Source organism: Ichthyophthirius multifiliis (assembly GCF_000220395.1).
Source record: "Ichthyophthirius multifiliis unplaced genomic scaffold scaff_1120509249643, whole genome shotgun sequence".
In the NCBI taxonomy this organism is placed as follows: Eukaryota; Ciliophora; class Oligohymenophorea; order Hymenostomatida; genus Ichthyophthirius; species Ichthyophthirius multifiliis.
This window is the reverse complement of record NW_004087505.1, coordinates 26550-47368: the sequence shown is the minus strand read 5'-3', so window position 1 is coordinate 47368 and position 20819 is coordinate 26550. Positions and strand designations below refer to the sequence as shown.

The following is a 20819-nucleotide window of genomic DNA, read 5'->3' as shown; positions in this document are numbered from 1 at the left end:
ACTTAAAAAATAATCAAAATACATTGGATATTTAAATGGGTGGGCTTTTTTATTTCAAAGATGTTAAATAAACTGAAATGAATAATATTCAAATTTAAAATTTGAAAATTAGCGGAGAAGGTGGTTTTGGTTATTTTTTAAAAGAAATTAAAAATAATAATAATGTTATAATTTAAAATAGTAATTTTAATAATATTAGAAGTAATATGAATGGGGGAAGTTTTTTTTTTAATTACAAAGATAATTATTTATGTCAATTTAATAATGTAAGTATTGTAAATTCGCATTCAAATTTTGCTGGAGGAGCAATCTTTGGTGGAAATTTAACAAATATTGAAAATTTTTAAATTAAAAATTGTTCTGCTGTTATAGGAGGTGGATTTTATGGAACATTTTATGATTTTTTTGAAAAAAAAGGGATTATTTTCGAGAATAATTAAGCCTTATATGGAAATGATTTTTCGAATGAAATCAGTGAATTTAAAATAAAAAATATTTCCGAATATAATGAAAGTTTAGGAGATTATTTAAAAAAAGTACCAATTTAATTTAATATGACTTAAAGTGATTAGATATAAATATATTTTTATAAATTAATGGTGTGTATAAAGGACTTGTTTATATAGTTGAAATAGCTTTTAAAATAGATGAAATTTGGATTGATTTTCATGAAGATTAAAATAATATAGGAAATATGGTTGATTTATATGGATATAGATATGATGATGTTGATATTTAAAGCTAAAATGAGGGAGAGGATAGTTTAAGTTAGGAAGAAATTGAAAAAAGTTTATAGGAAAATTATTAAATAATAATTAAGAAATAATAACAAATATAATAATAAAAAAGTTATTATTTCACTTTTGAAGTAAAAATTAAATAAAATTAATAAAAAAAAGAATTAACATGGATATCGTTAATAAATCATAATAAATTTTTAATTTTAATAATAATAAATGTAGATATTATAAGTTAATGTAAATTAGGATAATATTAGATAAAATACTAAGATATTAATTATTGCAAGTATTGTTAAAATTTTACTTTTAAAAATAAAAACAGTATAGATCTATTAGGATCATCTTGTATAAAATGTGATACTAAAATTTTTTAAAACTGTTACGGATATATATCTGAATTAAAAAAAGGTTATTGGAGATAAATAGAGAATGAATACTAAAATAAAATATAAAAATGTTAAATTCAACCAAATAATTGCTAAGGAGGAATTTCATATAGTAATTATAAAATATAGAATATTTAAATATATATTTATATTTATATTTATATTTATATTTATATTTATATTTATATTTATATTTATATTTATATTTATATTTATACATTTTTAAGGTGATTATTCTTGTTTTATAGGACATATAGGAATTTAATGTTTAGATTGCGATACCAAAGGTGTTTTTTCTGAAAATAAATTTTATATACGCTCATATTCATATTCTTGTTCTTTATGTTAATATAATTCTCTAATAGTTATAAAAATTATTTTATTATGTCTTTTGATAATAATAATAACAATAATAATATTAGAATCAAATTATAGGAAAATTAAGAACTTTTTATACGTACATTATTTGGGTAAAATGGGTATTATATATATTGGAAATACTTATAATAATTTAAATCTTTCTGGTGTTTATTTAAAAATATTACTATTATATCTTTAAATAATAAGCTTTTCATCAAGATTTTCAGGCGATTTTTTCCTGAAAAATATATTCAGTTTTTAATGGGGATTATATAATCCTTTGACAACTTCTTTTATATAATTTGGATGTTTAATTCAGTTTTTATTTCCTTAAGTGAAAAGTGTGGAATATACTAAGATTATTATTAATGGTTCTATTCCATTTGTAGTTGCCTGTATTTTTTTTATTCTCATATTTATTAGATATTGTTTTAAAAAATAAATTTCTACTAATAAATTATTTTATATTATAACTAATACACTATGCTATTCATTTTCAACTTTGCTTTTCGTTCCTGTTGTAGAATCTTTAATATAGGGAGTTTTCTGTTTAGAATTAGATAATACTAAAGAGTCTTATTCAATTACCGATTTGTCTTTAGAATGTGGAAATTAATTGAGGTTAAAATATGTGTATTTTGCAGTTTTGCCTTTTCTTTTTTATATGGAATTTAATTCCTTTCGGAATTTCGGAAGTCTTTTTGGAAAAAGATTCGCTTTAGAAAGTCAGTGTGGGTTTTTCGTTAGGCTTTTTTTATGTAGAGTATAAAAGTTAGTTTTTTTATTGGGAAATAATAAGGTTGTGTGTAAAGATATTGCTTGTTTTAAATTTAAACATTTTCATGTCTGAAATATGGCTTTTAGGATATATTAATATCCTTGTTTTAATTGTTTATAATATTTTAGTGGTTACTAAGTAGCCTTTTGTTAATAAAAGATTGAATTAATTGGAAAAATTATCGATTACTTTAGCTATTTTTGTTATGATTTCAATTATATTGTTCTTTTAGGCTTAATAAAGTCATAATATGACTAAAAATTAAATATTTTTTGTCAGATTTATACTTTTTTTGCAGAATTGTTTATCATTAGGATTTATTGGGTATATGGTATGGTGTATTTTGTACTCTTTTTTGTAAAAAAAGTTAGATTTATTGCGTTTTAAAGGGAAAAATGTTTATACGGAAACAAAAAGAAAAAATTTCAAAAAAATAAAGTAAGTTTTATTGGATATATAATAAAAAAAATATAATAAACAATTACTAATTATGGAAATAAATAATTTTTGATTATATACAAATATATATATAAAAAAAAAATATTATTTCAATCTCTTTATACAATATTTTTATGAAAAAAAATAATAATATTATTTCTTGTTATTTTAAAAAGTTTAATGTTTTTAATTTTTGATATTATCGAATTCTGCTGCTCTTATTAAAACAACTTCTTGATTAATAATTTTGAAATCATATAAAAGTGGAGCATCTTATCTGTATATTTTCATATTTATGTTCCTTAATAATCGCATTTATTTACTGTTCCATTATAAGAGTTATAAAGCATTTATTACCTATTTTATAATAGTATCTAATCTCTATATATATTTTTATTTTGCTTTTTTTCTTTTATCAATTCTTTTTATTTTAAATAAAATTTTGGGTAATTATCGAATTTTATTATTTTAATTAAATTAATGCATGTATTTATTTTATTTAAATATTTGGGCTAATAAAAATTAAAGAATTAATGAAAAATCTATTTTATTATTTTTTTATTTTATTTAAAAGAAAAAAATAATTTGAAGAATAAAAATTAATTTTTATGTTCTTTAAAATATTAATTATATTATATATTTTAAAAAATCTTATTTTTATTAAACAAGATAAAAAAAACTTATAAAATAGATCAAATATATATTTAATATTTTAATTTAGTATGTATTAAAAAGATTGAAGATAGTTCTATAGAGCTTATTTTATTATTTTTTAGTATTAATGTATAAGAATGCTATAAAAAGTAATATAAGCTCAGATAACTATTTAAGATGTCATAATTGTAAAATATTAAACTATTTTAATTTATGTTTAAAATATCATTCAATATAAAGAAAAAATTATTTTTAAGATGCCAATAAAAATAAAAATAATATTATTTATATATATATAAATGTATATATATTTATATATTTAAATATATAAAATATATTATTTTTATATTATTATATATTAAATGGAACGATAAAATATCAAATATAAAATAATATATTTTATTTGAATCATTATTCGCATTTTTTTTTAATTTTTTTATTAAACTTAGGATTTTCATAGTTTTATTTGTTATTTAAATATTTATTTATTATTATTATATATGTAAAATTTTATAAATTAGTATTTGATTTTTTACTATCTTTTAAATTGCTATAATTTTTTTAGAGATATAATTATCATTATTTATAATACAAGTCTTTTTATATTTTATTTATAAAACATATTAATTATTAATAAATAAATATATTAATTTATTAATATAATATTTATATTTATTTATAGAAAAAATTTTATAAATTAATTTCAAAAATATATGTCTATTTTATATATATCTAAAATACTTTTATAAAATCAATTGATATAATTAAAATAAATATATAAATAATTTATAAATTAAATAATAAAAAACTCATTCAATTAATAAAAATTCAGAAAGTCAAACAATTAGTCGTATTACATTAAGAATTTGTATTAATATTTTCGAAATTTTTTATTACACGTACATTATTAAAATTATGTTTTTAATCAAATTATTTTAAATCTTAATGTGTTTGATAACTAGATTCAATTTTATTTAATAAATTATTATTCTTTTATTACAAATTTTATAAAGTATATTTATCAAAATCTTATTCATGTAATTTTCTATCGTTTAAACTCAATGTTAAAGATGAAATTTAATTCAATTATAAATTAATACTAGAATTTTCTAATGACTAACTTTGATAAATAAAATCAATATCTTAATGTTTTAAATCATCACTTTTAAAGTTCATATTTACGTTTTCTTTAGAGTTAAAATAATCTTAATGTAATCTTATTTAAATATAAAAAATAATATATATATATATAAAAGTAAATAAAAATAACAATTTATATATTAAAAATTATTAATATATAAATTATAATATTTTTTTATATATATTCATTAATTAATTTTTAGTTTAAAAATTATATTTATATAAATAAAAATATTTATACTATTATTTAGCTTTTAAATCGTTTTCAAATTAAATTATATATTAGTAAAATTAATGCAATATTATCTAAATCTATTAAATTATTTAGTACTTTTAAATATTTATTTTTTAAAAAGATATATATATTATAAATAAATAAATATATATATATATATATATATATATATATATATATATATATATATATATATATTTTATTATAGGTTCCTATCTTATTTTATTATATTCATTTTTAATTTTATTTATTATATTTTCTTAGTTTTATAAATTATTTTTTTAAAATTATCTTTAATTATATAAAAAAATAAATAATTTTTTTTTTTTTTAATATACTCAATTTCATTTTTAGTATCTTTTAAAGATAAATAAACCAATTCCGCTAATCTTGGAATATGCATATCAGAATCTATTAATTGTTCTTTATTTAAATTTTTAAGTGAATCTAAAATTTAATTTTTTTAATCATACAAATATTTATATATTTGATATTTTTATAGTTCGTTTTTAAATTAATTAATAGCTTTTCTTTTTTAATTAAAAAAAAAAAAATTAAATTTTTGTATTACAAGAATTTATTTTTATTTATTGAATTGTTAATGTTTATATCAATATTAGAATTTTTAGATTAAAAAGAATTATATGTGTTTTGTTAATTAAATGCATAAGAACTTGATGTATTCAATATAGATATATCTTCATTTTTTTAATTTAAAAAATATTTTTTAAACTATTTTGTATTATATTTCAATTCTTAAATCTAAATTTTATAATTTTAATTATTCATTATATATAAAAAAAAAACAAAATATAAATAGGAAAAAGAAATAAAAGAAAATATATTTATCTATATATTTATATGATTTATTAGTATATTATATAAATATTTATATATAAATATATATATATATATATCTATTTTTATATATATTTCTTAACATATATTAAATATACTTTTTTATGAGATTGCTATAAGTATTTTATCAAAATACATTTATTTTCTGTGTTTTCAATGAATTTATTATATATGTTTCCATCTTAGAATGTTTTTTTAATTGACTTAATATATTTTTTAGATAATTATCTTACTTTGATAATTAATTTTTAAAAATAAGGAATTTTATATTTACATGTATTTCTATTTTTAAAAATTAAAATGAAAATTCGAAGTCATTTTAGTTATTATTAGCCTTATTTATGCAATCTTCTAAATTTTATGTTAAATTTATTAATCTATTTGGTATATTATTCCAAAAATCACGTTTTTTCATTTTCTATAAAAATATATATTTTTGTTCTATTTAATATATATAATTATAAATTATACATATATTATATAACAATAATTTTTTTTTTTTTTTTAATTATTTTATATAAAATATTTTTTAAAAAAATACAAATAAATAGATAAAATAAAAGAAATAATATAAAAATAAAAAAAATATATAAACAAATAATATTATAAAATTATATAGTATGTAATATTTTTATTTTACTTAATACAAAATAAATTTATAATTTTTAATTAAATAAACACATATAAAATTATACATATATATTTATTTATTTATATAAATAAATATTTATAACTAATCCTATTAAAAAAATTAAAAAAAATGAATAAAATTATAAATTTTTTGTAAAGTAAAGCTAAATTAAAAATAATCATTTAATTTTTAATCTTTGAGTTTATCCGAAAAAAATCATCATATATTTTCTGGTTGTTTTTAAAAAAATTATTTTATAAAAAATCTTAATAATAAATTCCTTTAAAAAATCCAACTTAAGAAAAATACTTAAAATTTAAATCTAAATATAATTCTAATACAAAATTAGTCCAAATATAATTAATTAAACAGGAAATTTTATATCATTTTAATATAGATAAACTAATATTAAATATATCATAATAAGATAGTCTAAAAGACCTTTTTTGTAGTGTACCTTTTTCTATTGTTATTTTATGTCTTTTTTAGGCCACTAATTTTTTAAAAGAATTGATTAAATTTAAATATTAGACTGCCTTTGAGAATGAATTTAAAGCCTTACATAATCCCAAAGAAATAAGTTCTTAAATTTTGAATGATTTTTTCGAATAGATGTAGATTACAGGCTGTAAAAATTTAAAGATATTTTTCAAATAGAAAATAATACCAAATTTAGATAATATAGACTTATATAATCTATATCCTTTGAATGATTTACTTAAAATTCTTGATGAATTTTTTAATAATTTACTTAATTTTAACTCTAATATTAATATTCCTTCAACTCATAAAATCAGGAATAGTTCTATGAATTTTCTGAATAAATCCTCTCGGAGAAAAATTGAAAATTGGTCCCAGTTTCACCCTTAAAATGCATCAAATGATTTAAAATTTACTGATTTTAATGAAATTGTGAATTGTTATGGAAACAGTAGTTAAGGAAATATAAATATTAATAATGGACTTTTTGCACATACATAAAAAATAGAATAAAATGTATAAAAACTAGATATTTTAAAGGTATTTTTAGGTGATATTCATGAAAATAAATTACTTACAGAATGTGAAGTTATAGAAAAACATATTGAAATTGCAGATTGTAATTGTAGAGAATAAAAATACTAACCACCTGATTTATAGTGTATTCCGGAGATTTTAGAAGATGATGGATATGAAAGTGATTAATCTTGTAGTAATTATAAGAATGAAGATGAGATTTTAGAAAAGGAGAAAATATTAAATAATAATAGTTTAAATAATATTATAAATGAAAGTATTATCAAAAGAAAAGAATTTAGAAAGTAAAATTTTAGTAGTTATTAGGATGAATTTTATGAAATTAGTGACGAAGAAGATGATGAGGGTTAAAATATTGAAAAAAAGAGATTTTCTAGTGATGGGAATATTAAACATACGGAAGATGAGAAAAAATTAATTAAAGAAAATATTGGAAGATTATCTTAGTTTTTATAAGGAATTTGTTTTTAGTGTTTGGATTTAGTATAGAGTTAGAATTTTTAGATTTATTTGTATTTTTTTATATTATTAGAATATAAGAAGATTAAGAATAGACTTAGAATTAAATAAAAAAAATACAATTAGTGCTTATAAGCAGTTGATTTTTTTGGAGTTTTCAAAAATATACTCTTTAAGTATTTTACTAATGATAATTGTCAAGAATAAAATCAAAAATTAAATTAGAAATTGTAAGGTTTGTATAAAAAAAATGAAAAGTTTGAATAATTTATTAATTATTAAAAAATTAAAGAAGAAGAATTTTTATTTAAAATTTTAGATGAAAGTCTTGATTAGTTTTGCTAAATTATTCTTAAAATTTGAAAAAAAAAAATTTTTTTTTTTTTTTTTTTTTTATGTATTTAAAAAAAATAATAATTTATATATTTTTTTTTTTTATTTTTTTTTTTGATAAAAATATAAAATTAATGAAATAATAATAATTATAGTAAAAAAATTAAAATTTAATATATAAACATATATGTATATAATATATATATATATATATATTTATATATATATATATATATATATATATATATATATATATATACATATATATATATTTTTTTTTTATATATTTATTTTTTATTAAAATTTTATTATATAATAGAAATAACAGTATATATAATATAAAAACTTTTTTTTTTTTCAAAAAATAAATAAAAATATTTATTATATATGATTTCTTATAGAACATTAACTAGATTAGCAAATTTATTTTTAAATATAGCCGAAGGAGAATAAAGAACAGAAGTTATTCGTTAAGTATTATCAGAATAGTGCTTTTTTGAACCACATACAGCATTTAGAAGAATAGATTAAAGTAAGAACAGTTACATAAGTGCGAATGATTTATTAAACTTTTTAGAATAAAATAAAATCATAGTTTCTCATAAAGAAGTTGTTTATTTATTACGAAATATAGATTTAAATGATGATGGAAGAGTTAAATATTCAGAGTTTAAATTATATATTTTTTAAATATATAAATATATATTTTAGTTTTGCTGAATTTATATTACCTCATGATGATTAGAGATTAAAATAAGTAGCAAATTTAAGAGATGAATATAATTTGAAAGAAGGACAAATTTACCTTATGAAGTTGAATGGTCTTTAGCAAGAGTTTTTGAATAAGAAATAAAAAATTAAAGATAAAGTGAAAATTTTAAAGATATTCTAATTAGTTCTTATGATTTTAATAAACTTGATTGTTTTAATTCATTAGATACATAACGATAAGGATATTTAGATATAGAAAAGTATTATATATATAAATTTATATTTAATAATTGAAAAAAAATATATATATATTTATAAAACAAAAATTTAAAAAAAAATATTAAATAAAAAAATTCTCATATTTTTTTACATAAATTAATTTTATAGAATAATAATAAAAAAAAAAATTGTAACATAAATATATTTATTATATATAAAAAATATTATTTATATATAATTATATATATATATATATATATTATTTTTATTAATTAAAAATATTACATATTTGTATTTTATTATATATTTATATATATATTTTTATATATTTATATTTCTTTTATATATATATTTTAATTAGTATTTAATTGTTTATGAAAGAACAAGGTAGAGAATTGAATAAAAATTAATTGATTTGTTTATTTAAAAAAATTGGAAACGAATATAATATTAATTATAATTAATTTAGTGAATTATTAATTCCTATTGAATAATCTTCTATGCAATAATAAATAAATACTAGTACAAATAAAAATTATATAATATAAAAAATATATATATATATATATATATATATATATATATATTAATTTATATATTTTTTATATACTTTATAAAGCAAGTCAATATAATTTACCTAAATTATATTAATTTAATTAAGAATCCAATTAATATTATTAAAAATCAGCTTAATTCTGTCATACATCTCCTAACAATAAAAGAAAATAAAATGTTCCTAATTCAGTAAAGTTTGCAGCTTCATAAAGATCTCCTTATCATACTCCTAATAAAATATTCGGTACTACAAGCCGATTATAGTAATTATTAAGTTCCTAATTAAAAAATAATAGTAATAATAATAAAAGTATTACAAATAATAATATATAAAGAAGAAAATATATGTAAGGAAACGAAGAGGAATATTTAGTTAGAAGTTTAAAGGAATTTATAATTATAGATAAAGATGCTGATGAATTAAAAACTTAACTTATCTTAATGCCTGATTTTAATTCCGAAGATGCTTTTAGAATTTTCGATAAAAAAGGCAAAGGTTTTGTATCTAAAATTGAATTAGAAATTAACTTAAATGATATAGGTATTTATCCTACCAAGGAAGAAATGATACTATTTTTTAAAAGATTTGATAGAGATAATGATGGTCTTTTGAAGTTTTCTGATTTCTAGTACGCTATATTACCTTTTAGTGAGGAATATAAAGTTTTAGGGATGTCAAAAATGCCAAATTTTAGAAACCCGGATGATGGTTTGGCTAATTTCTAGGTCGAAACTGCTGTATGTTTCAAAAAATTGATTAATAGACTATTTTAAGGAGAAGTAGAAGGTGAATATATAAGATAAAAATTAAAAAAAAGATAATTTTTTTCTATACATGAAGCTTTTTAAACATTAGACTATCAAGATAACGGTTTTATTACGATAGATGATCTTAAAAATATTCTATATGAATATGGAATATTTGTAAGTTAAAATGATCTATTTTTACTTTTTTAAAGATTTAATAAAAGTTAAAATTAAAGAATATAATATCCAGATTTTATGAATGAATTAACATAAAAAATACAATGATATATATATATAGATATAATTAATATATATATATATATTTATATATATATATATATATTTATTTATTTATATAAATATATTGTTTTCTATTCATTCATATTCAAAATCATCTTCATCGTATTAATTATAATTATTTTTTAAGACTATATTATTATTTTTTATTTTTTTTTAGACTTCATATTACGCATTTTTTATAATATCATCATCTGCTGCTATAAATTTAATATTAATTAAACTATTATTATTATTAATATTTTATTATTATTATGAATTTTTTTTATTTTCATTTTTTGTTTTACTAAATATATCTTCGAATTTAGCTTTTTTAATATTATCAATATTTATAAATAATTCTCGTAGTTTTTTTTCGTCTAGTTTATTCATTTTCTTACTCTTTAGCATTGCATCAACTGGATCATCTTCATTCATTAATTAATCATTTCTTCTTTTATTCCTTTTTTTGCCTTCTTTTAGTTCATCTTTTGGATTTTTTCTTGATTATTCCCTTAACCATGCGTCATTCATTTAATGCCACATTTTACTTTTCATTTAATGTTCATCATTAGATAGTATAAATTAATTTATTTCCTAATCGCTTAATTCTGAGAGATTTTCGCATATATTTAATTATAAGAAATTATTTATACTGGAATTTCCTTCTATTTTTTCTATATTTTTTTCAATGAAATTTGCTGTATCTTCTACTTATTATATATCTCCTTCTGTTATTTATTCTTATATTTATTAATCTTATATTTATATACTATTAATATTAATTTATTAAACATTATTATTATTATTATTATTATTATTATTATTATTAATTTATTATATATTATTATTAATTTTTAAATATTATTAATTTCTTTAAAAGGCTTTCTAAAAAGCCGGCGGATCGCATTCTTTTCCTAAGCTTTCAATATCTTAAACTTCCTCAAATTTTTCCCTTGTTAATTTCGCAACATCAGTTTCTTTGAATTCTTCTAATCTTTTCCTTAAAGTCTCCTCACATACATACACTACTTTACAAACTTCACTAGTAGTCCTTTTAAATCCATGCATTCTAGCTGAAATAAGAATAGCCGCACCACACAGACTAGAAGGACGTCTTCCATGAGACATCCAGTCCAATTTCATCCTTTTTAGTAGTTTAATAGCAGTTTCTTTAACTAAATCTACTTTTTCGTTAAAGTCTAGCATTTTGCAAAACCTAGGGATATATATAGATGGGTCTATTGAGGGTAGTTTTTCATTTAGTTTAAGTGTTACATTTAGAAATTTGGCCAGTTTACGGTAACAACGTGCTAATTTAAATAAGTTTATACATAATTTATCCGAAAAATCCATAAGTAGGAAGGGTGCTTTTTAAAATCTTAAAGCTATATATAATGCAGCTGCTGAGTAATGATGTATATTAGACCCATGGTCTAAAAAATAAGCCTTATATGCAAATTTCATAATCCTTAATGGAGTTTCTCCTATTAAATCTAAATATTCGGGATATTCTTTTTTAATTTTTAAATCATTTATCATAGTAGTTATATAATCTTCGGCTTTTTACATATTGTCTCTACCTAAATTTAATAATTCGTGGGTTTATCCAGTTATTTTTGTGTCTATAAATGTAGGATTATTATCAAAAGCATCATCAGATATCACAAATCCGCATTTACGGCAACTTTAAAAAGCTGAATCAGTATCTGTATCATAATTTGTATATCCACATTTTGAACAAATTGTTTTTTAGGAAGATTTTTATGAGAATTATTTTAACATTTTTAACTAATATGTGAATTTATATATAAATATATATATATATATATATATATATATATTATATATATATTTATATATATGTATATTTTTATTGTTATTTTTTCTTATATATATAATATTTATTTACTTTTTTTTTATAATAGTAAAATTTATAATATTTTTTTTTTAAATAAAAAAAACATAAAAAAAGTATTATTGGTATCTTATTTTTTATAAAATGCATTTTATGTTACTTTTTATCTTTTATATTTTCTTTAAAATATTAAATTGTCTATATTATCTAAATTAATCCGATTGGTATTTTAAAGAATATACAAATGAAACAAATCTTTATTCGAATTTTATGAGAGCTTCTATTCCTTCTACAGTGCATCTAGATTTATCAGACAATTAAATAATGCCTGATCCTTATTTCAGAGATAACTTACTCTAATATTATTAATTAGAATATAAAGATTGGGTTTATACAACATTATTAGATACTTAAAAAATATAAGAGATATTTTAAAAATAAAATTATGATTAAATTGAATTAGTTTTTGAGGGTTTAGATACTCATGCAGATGTTTATTTAAATTAAAATTTAATACTTTAAACTAATAATATGTTCAGAACATGGAAAATATATAACTTTGAAAAATATATAAATTAAAATATTAATATTACTATTATATTTAAAAGTTCCGTTAAACATGATTTAGATGAAGAAAAAAAACTACTACCAATAAAACTGCCTTATAATTATACTTTTTCAAGAAAGGCAGCATATTAATATGGTAAAAAAAATATATAAATATAAAAAAAAAATTATATATATGTAAGTATTTAAATTTATATATAAAAAAAAATAAAAAAATAATTTATATTTATAAATATATAAATTAATATATAAATATAAATATATATATATATATATTTATATATATATACATATATGTATATATATATATATTTTTTTTTTTATATATATTTATATAAATTATTATTTTAGGATGGGATTGGGGACCTAGATTAGTTACATGTGGCATATGGAAAGATGCTTATTTACAATTTATAAAAAAAGGCAAAATACTCAATTCTCATTTTAGAACTTTATAATTAACAAACATTTATTAAAAAAATGGGACTGCATAAAAGGCTTTAATGGAATTAAATATAGAATTACATTTACTAACTTCTTATAACAATTATTCTATATAAGTATTTTGTGAAAATTAAATAATTATACAGAAATAATTAATTTAATAAAATTTAAAAAACATATATTAATTTGAAATTTAAAATCCTATATTATGGTGGTGTAGAGGTTTAGGATAGCCTTTTCTTTATAAATTTTATGTTTATTTGCTTTTTAATAATTAAGTTATTGATTTTTAATAATATAGCATAGGTATAAGATAAATAAAGGTATTATAAAGATAAGATTTATTAGGAAACGGAACTTCTTTTATGTTTTATTTAAATGATAATTATGTTTTTATGAAAGGATCTAATTATATTCCTCCTGATATGTTTATGCCTAGAGCTTAAAAAAATCCAGAAATTTATATGAAAAATATTTAAAATGCAATTAAAGCTAACCATAATATGATTAGATTGTGGGGAGGAGGGTTATTTTTAAATTATTATTCATTTTAAAAAAAATAAAATAAAAATATATTAGTTAATTTGAATACGATATATTTTATGATTTATGCGATTAAAATGGAATTCTTATATGGCATGATTTAATGTTTGCGTGTGCAATGTATCCTTCAAATAATTAGATTTTGTAAAATATTGAAAAAGAATTATTGATAATTTATTAAGATTAAGAAATCAGTATAAATTATATATATATGTATATATATATTTAAATATTTAAAAATATATATTAATATATATATATATATATATATATATATATATATATATATATTTATATTTATATTAATATATTTATATATATATATTCTTTTTTTGATAAAATAGTCCTTCTATTGCTTTATGGAATGGTAATAATGAAGTGTATATAGAATGGTTAGAATCAGTATACAATATAATTTTTTTATAATATTTTTATGTATATTTTAGAGATGGTAAGATAATCTTACAGATACTCAAAGATAAACTGTTTGGGGATGGTATATTGATATATTTAATATAACAATAAGAAAGACTATTTTAGATTATGATCCTGATACATTTTATTGGCCTACATCACCATCTAAATCTTCTATACATTAATATTCTATAAATTAAGGGGATATTCATTTTTGGAGTATTTTTTTTTTAAAAAAAAAAATAATTTTATATATATTAATTTATATTCTAATAATATAATAATAAATATATATATTTTAATATATATTATATATATTAATTTATATATATATATATATTATATATTATATATATATATATATATATATATATATATATATATATATTAGATGTATGGGCAAACATATCCTAGATAGAAGATTATAATTCTTTCGTTGGAAGATTTAATAGCGAATATGGGATGCAAGGTATATTATCTTATTAGTCTATAAGAAAATTCACATTTGAATAAGATAGACATTTAAATTCTACTATATTATAATATCATGAAAGGCATGTTTCTGGTTGGCCAAATCTTTAATTTTATCTTTAAAACTATTATCATGAACCTAAAGATCTATAAACCTATATATATGCTAGTTAGAGTATGTAAGCTTATGCCATATAGACTGCTATACTAGCTTTAAGAAGTAAAAAAACCGTATTGTAGTGGATCTTTATATTGGTAAAATTTTAATATATTTTTATATTTATATACACGATTAATTTTTTTTCAGGTAATTAAATGATGTTTGGCCAGTAGTTTCTTGGTCTTCTGTTGATTTTTACGGAAATTGGAAAGGATTGCATTTTAGGGGAAAAAATCTATATGAAGGATTAATTGGTGTTTTAGAACAATAATAAAATGATTTTTTTAATTTAAAGATTATTAACGATTTTTATGAAGATTTTAAAGTAAAAATAAGCTTAAGTATTATTAATAATGAAGGGTTTGAATTGGTAAAAATATTAGATTAAAATGTATTTTTTATAGAGGAAAATAGTAATGTTTGTATATTTAAAAATATGGACTTAATTAGTTAATATTAGAAGAATTAAATTGGTGCTTATTTATAAATTTAATATGGAGAAGAAAAAGACTTTTTTTGGGAAAAAATATTTTATTTTGTCAAACCGAATGAGTTTTTATATAAAAAAAGCTCAGTTTAGGTACATTTAGATAGTTTTGGTAAAAATATTATTGTCTCAAGTGATAAATTAACAAGAGATATTTATATTTTATGTGATAATGAAGATGAAATTGAAGGTTTATCAAATAATTATTTCGATTTAGTACCTGGTAAAGTAGTTAGTTTGAAATATGAATAAAAAGATGTTTGTTAGAATATTAAATATTATTCCCTTAATTAATTATTTTTAGATAATAATACAATATAAAAAGGAGTTTATTGATAAACAAAAAATAATTGATATAAACTAATTATTTATATATAATAAAAAAATATATATTATTTGATTATCTTAATCATAAATATATAAACTAGAAAAAATAAACAATTAAACAAACAAAAAATTAAAGGGGAAAAAAAAAAACCTTAATAAATTTATTATTAAAATATTTCGTTTTTTTTTTTAAAAAAAAAGAAGGAAACAAAACAAAAAACATTAAATTTTTCTTATTAAAAATTGCATTTTTTTTATAATACAAAATCAATAAAAAGGATTAAATAATATCAAAATCTATATATAGGCATATATTTTTAATTTTCTCTTTTCATATTACTATTATTATTTATAAATCATGTAATTTTTCAAGAATTATGTAACCTCTAAGTATTAAATCTTGAACTTTAACCGCAAAAATCTTACAAGAAAATTTAAAATATATAAAAACTAGTAAATTTCTAAGCCCTGAAAATCTATTATTGGTTTAAAATATTCTACCCATTTAGTAGATTAAATAAAAAAAAGTTCTAAAATACAAATTAAAGATTTAAACATTAACCCATAATATAATTTTTTTCTGGACTATTTTTATGAAAGGAAAAAAACTAAAAGAATTTTTACCAATTTAAGAAAAAAAAAAAAAAATGTTTTTAAGAAATTCTCGTTTTATTTTTAAATACTTTCATCTGATATTAATATATATTAAAAAAAAGATAAAAATATAAAAAATTGTAAATGAAAATAATAATAAATGAAATCAAAAAAATTATTATCGAAATTATTTTTCAAAGCTTTGAATTCCGGATATATTTAAAAATTTAAATAAATTAAAGATTATTATTACACTAATGAAATATAGTTTAATTACTACAATTTTTATAAATAGAAATAAACTATATATATGTTAACGATTTTATAATATTATATATATATAGATATAAGTTTAAAATTTTTTGATTTTATTTCAATATTTATTAATGGTATTCAGTTTTTTTATTATTCTGTTGGAGATAGAAATATTATTATATTTATTTGGAATAAAAAAACAAATAAGGGTTTATGAATATTATATATAATATTAAGTTATATTTTATTTATGTTATATATTTATTTTATTACTAAATATAATCTTATTTTATTTATTAAAAAAAATGTTTGAATAAACCCCCTCAAATTTTATATTTATTTAAATATATTAATATAATAGAAGGTTTGAACAAAATTTTGATTTATCGAAAGCAACTATGAATAATCCACTTTATATTTATTTTTAAAATAAGAATTATTCAACTCTCATTTTTCGAATATAATATATTTATTGTTTATTTTTTTATTTTTTTATAAAATATGAAAATTATTTATTTATAATAATTTTTAATTATAATGAAAATATTATGGTTTTTTTTCAATTTAATTATTAATTTTTATTTAAAAAAAAGAATATTAAATAATTTTATCAAATTTAATTTTTTCTTGCATCTACAAATATATCATTAACGCCCAAATAAATTTAAAGAATATTTTTTTTTTCTAATAAAGAATTATAATAAATATAATTATTTAAATCTTAATTATTTAATCCACAATCCTTATAAAATATATATATATATATATATATATATATTTATATATTTATATATTTATATATTTTATATGTATTTATATGATTACACTTTTAACTTTCTAATATGCTTAATTTTCACTTTATAAAATAAATTAGATTGCTTTTGATTGTGCTTCCTATTTTATTTTAAAGGCGTCTGCATCTGCTTAGGCATTTATATATTATATTTTAGAGTTATTTTCTGATATCATGACATCTAATTCTTATTAAATTTAAATTGTTTATTTTTCGAATTCCTTCATTGTTTTATATTAAGTTTCAACTTGAGTTTAAACTATTGATTATTCATATTAATCAGGAAGATCTATTTTTAAAAGAGCAAAGAATTTACAATTCGCATGTGCTTTTAATAATTCTGTGTTTAATTATTGTTTCATTTCATTTACTATTTTTTATCTTTCTTACCAATATTAAGGCGCTTAATAATTACCGGCAGATTACAAAATTATATCTCTTGCTATTTTTATAAATGTTTATTCATAAAATAAATTATAGTTTTAAAATAAGGAATATAATTCACCCCTATTATATATATATATATATATATATATTATATATATATATATGTATATATATTCAATATTTACTTTTATAATTAATATTAAAATGTAATATGTAAAACTAATGCAAGTCCTTCAGCTGTTCTAGTTTATAAAGGTTTGTTTGAATTAGAATATTCTGAAAAATCTATACTTTGGACTATACTTGGAAATTCTACAAAATAGTGTATTGGACCTACAAAATAACGACCTGAATCATATACATAAGATTCACATTTCTTTGATATACGGTTACATTTTAATCCATATTTTGTTATATCTACTGTATCCCAACAGGTTAATATAAATATTATCATGAATACTAGTGTTCCTACAGCAGTAGGTATTATATATTTTACATAATCCATATTTTTTATATTTTTAAAAATAAATTTTTTATTTTTAGTATTATTATTTTTTAAATATTAAAAAAAAAAACAACATTGACATTATATTTTTTAAAATATAAAATATTTTTTTTTTTAATTAAAAAAAAATATAATTTTAAAAATTAAAGAAATTTTAGATTAAAGATATTTCTAATATAATATGAAAAAAATATAATTATTATTTAAAAATAAAAATTGTCTTTTAATTATAAAATATATACAAATAATAATATATTATATAAAATTTTAATATAAAAATATATATATATATTTAATATTTTCATAAAAGAACATATTAAATTTTTTATAATTAAACTAAAAGGAAAAATATATCAAGAAAAATAAAAAAGCAAAGCTAATGTAATTATATAATATTAATTTTAAATATATTTGAATATTAAATAAAATATTTATAAATTAAAAAAATATTGTATATATAATTTAAATTATATAAAAAATGAATTATAATAGTATAATTAAAATAGTTATATACAAAATATTATAATGTATATATAAAAATAATTAAAAAAATAAATAATATATACAATAATATAATTTCATATTCATATATTTTATTTATATCTTTTTATAAAATATAATTCTTATATTATGAATTAAATCTTATAATTAATAATAAATTAAAATATTTTTTATTATTTAATATTATATATTTAATATAAATTATAAATTATTTATATAAATAAATATTTCATAATTATTATTAGTTTTATTAATAATATTATCTATATTTTTAATTTTTTTAATTTAATTTATTATATAAGACATATATTTAATTATATTAAAAAATAAATATTATAGAAATTATTTTTTTTTTAAAAAAAAAATTATATTATAAAAAAATACATTTACTAATTTTAGGATAAAAAATTAATAATTAAATATAATAATATATATAAATATATATATAATTTTTTATATATATTTTTTTTTAATTATTTAGATTATAATTATTATTAAGATGTCTTATCAATTTTCATTATAAAATTTTAAAATTTATTTATTAAATTTATTAATTAAAAACAATAAGTTTATATTTAAATTTAAATAATTATTTAATTAATAATTATTAAAAAAAATGGTTTATTTTTTTATTTTTAAAAAAATATTTTGATAATAAATATAGTATTAGATTATATAAATATAAAATTTAAGTAAATATTTTTTTATTATATTTAAAAATATGAATAATTAATAAACATATATATTTTATATTTATAATTATATATTTATATATATATATAATATTATTTAATAATAAATCAAATTAATAATTCTTTATAAAATCTTTAATATTATTTTATTTATATAAAAAAAAAATTATATATTTATTTATTATATACATCAATTTTTATTATATAACAATTAATATACATAAAATATTTATATATAAATTTTTTATATTATTAATCTAATTATCTATTTTATATGATAATCAAATATAAAATTTATTAGTTAAAATTTTAATTGATTGTTACAATATTTTAGTTTATTTATTATTTAAGTAATCATATTTACCATTTTTTTTTTTTTTAAGATAATTAATACGATAATTATTTTTTTACTAATTTACATTAACACTTTTTAAGACTTAATTTTATTCTAATATATAATTTCTATCACTTAAAATTTTATCATTTTTTTTATATATTTAAAAATTTTAACTATTCTAATTATTTTTACTAAAAGATAATGCCCTATGAAATTTTTTCTTATTTTGTTCTAATTTATTATCTTATAAAAGAACGTTTTTCTCTATTTTATTATTTTAAACAACAATTTTTAAAGAATTTTTTTTTATTTGAATATTTTTTATTTATTTTATTTATTTTTTCTCTTGTAAAATCTTGTTTACATTAATAGTAATATTCTATTACATATTATTTATTAAAGGTTTATTTTTTTTTTAATTTAAGGACAAACTTCTATTTCATTGTTTTATATTCTAAGTTTAATTAACTGATGTATTAAAACTTAATTATTTCTAGTTTTTCTAATAAAAATCATTTACTTTTTCTTCTATATCACTTTTGAATGAATTTTAATCCTCATATATAAAATTTGAAGAGTTTATTGAATTAATTTCTATTTCTTTTATTTTATTGTTTTGTATATTGTCATATATTATTTTATTTTTTTCTGAGTTTTTGGCTGTTTTTTCTTCGTCATCTACTTCTTATATTAAATCCAATTGTAAGAAATTTTATTTAAACATTTTTATTTAAATATAATAATTTATTTGAATAAAAATTATATATATATATGTTCGCTTATTTTTTATTTATTTTTTTATAAAATAAAATAAAAAAAAAAATTTAAAATATAGAAGTTACTTTTAATATATATATATATAAAAAAAAAAATTGAATATATAATATTTTTTTTATAGAATTAATTTTTTTTTTTTTTTGGTTTTTTTTTTTTTTTTTTTTTTTTTT

At 16.0% G+C, this 20819-nt stretch overlaps 3 protein-coding genes across 3 annotated transcripts, besides 48 other annotated features; 2 read left to right on the top strand and 1 right to left on the bottom strand. All coding sequences in view use genetic code 6, as the record gives it.

Annotated features, from left to right (window-relative positions):
• Positions 1-1256: 1256 nt before the first annotated feature.
• Positions 1257-1343: a microsatellite.
• Positions 1344-3273: 1930 nt separating this feature from the next.
• Positions 3274-3308: a microsatellite.
• A 329-nt stretch (positions 3309-3637) lies between these two features.
• Positions 3638-3720: a microsatellite.
• Positions 3721-3992: 272 nt separating this feature from the next.
• Positions 3993-4033: a microsatellite.
• Positions 4034-4852: 819 nt separating this feature from the next.
• Positions 4853-4929: a microsatellite.
• A 641-nt stretch (positions 4930-5570) lies between these two features.
• Positions 5571-5664: a microsatellite.
• A 456-nt stretch (positions 5665-6120) lies between these two features.
• Positions 6121-6177: a microsatellite.
• Positions 6123-6183: a microsatellite.
• A 1936-nt stretch (positions 6184-8119) lies between these two features.
• Positions 8120-8145: a microsatellite.
• A 57-nt stretch (positions 8146-8202) lies between these two features.
• Positions 8203-8301: a microsatellite.
• Positions 8295-8327: a microsatellite.
• Positions 8328-9158: 831 nt separating this feature from the next.
• Positions 9159-9219: a microsatellite.
• Positions 9159-9284: a microsatellite.
• Positions 9185-9294: a microsatellite.
• Positions 9245-9326: a microsatellite.
• IMG5_019570 (hypothetical protein) lies at positions 9321-10546 on the top strand (the record flags this gene model as incomplete). The annotated part of the gene is made up of 2 exons (XM_004039496.1): positions 9321-9481; positions 9648-10546. Coding segments are annotated over 2 exons (1060 nt in total), but the record flags the coding sequence as incomplete, so codon positions are not given.
• Positions 9488-9541: a microsatellite.
• Positions 9490-9545: a microsatellite.
• Positions 9511-9558: a microsatellite.
• Positions 9511-9568: a microsatellite.
• Positions 9606-9645: a microsatellite.
• Positions 10546-10626: a microsatellite.
• A 156-nt stretch (positions 10627-10782) lies between these two features.
• Positions 10783-10828: a microsatellite.
• A 453-nt stretch (positions 10829-11281) lies between these two features.
• Positions 11282-11327: a microsatellite.
• Positions 11328-11332: 5 nt separating this feature from the next.
• Positions 11333-11390: a microsatellite.
• Positions 11333-11407: a microsatellite.
• Positions 11334-11411: a microsatellite.
• A 931-nt stretch (positions 11412-12342) lies between these two features.
• Positions 12343-12408: a microsatellite.
• Positions 12365-12488: a microsatellite.
• Positions 12489-12548: 60 nt separating this feature from the next.
• On the top strand, positions 12549-15817 carry IMG5_019560 (hypothetical protein; the record flags this gene model as incomplete). The annotated part of the gene is made up of 7 exons (XM_004039495.1): positions 12549-13098; positions 13314-13932; positions 13986-14143; positions 14294-14351; positions 14396-14582; positions 14755-15089; positions 15142-15817. The coding sequence occupies 7 exons, from the start codon at positions 12549-12551 to the stop codon at positions 15815-15817; spliced, it is 2583 nt and encodes an 860-aa protein (XP_004039543.1).
• Positions 13088-13140: a microsatellite.
• Positions 13101-13139: a microsatellite.
• Positions 13184-13274: a microsatellite.
• Positions 14152-14274: a microsatellite.
• Positions 14613-14753: a microsatellite.
• Positions 14639-14751: a microsatellite.
• Positions 15818-17104: 1287 nt separating the features above from the next.
• On the bottom strand, positions 17105-18342 carry IMG5_019550 (spfh domain band 7 family protein; the record flags this gene model as incomplete). Its single annotated transcript, XM_004039494.1, has 2 exons — positions 17105-17957; positions 18023-18342. 2 exons carry the CDS (start codon positions 18340-18342, stop codon positions 17105-17107), a joined length of 1173 nt encoding a protein of 390 aa, XP_004039542.1.
• Positions 17164-17196: a microsatellite.
• Positions 17408-17459: a microsatellite.
• Positions 17408-17476: a microsatellite.
• Positions 17959-18012: a microsatellite.
• Positions 17962-18011: a microsatellite.
• Positions 18343-18563: 221 nt separating the features above from the next.
• Positions 18564-18641: a microsatellite.
• A 103-nt stretch (positions 18642-18744) lies between these two features.
• Positions 18745-18793: a microsatellite.
• Positions 18760-18798: a microsatellite.
• Positions 18799-18809: 11 nt separating this feature from the next.
• Positions 18810-18884: a microsatellite.
• Positions 18836-18888: a microsatellite.
• A 393-nt stretch (positions 18889-19281) lies between these two features.
• Positions 19282-19315: a microsatellite.
• A 276-nt stretch (positions 19316-19591) lies between these two features.
• Positions 19592-19625: a microsatellite.
• Positions 19626-20170: 545 nt separating this feature from the next.
• Positions 20171-20215: a microsatellite.
• Positions 20216-20776: 561 nt separating this feature from the next.
• Positions 20777-20819: a microsatellite.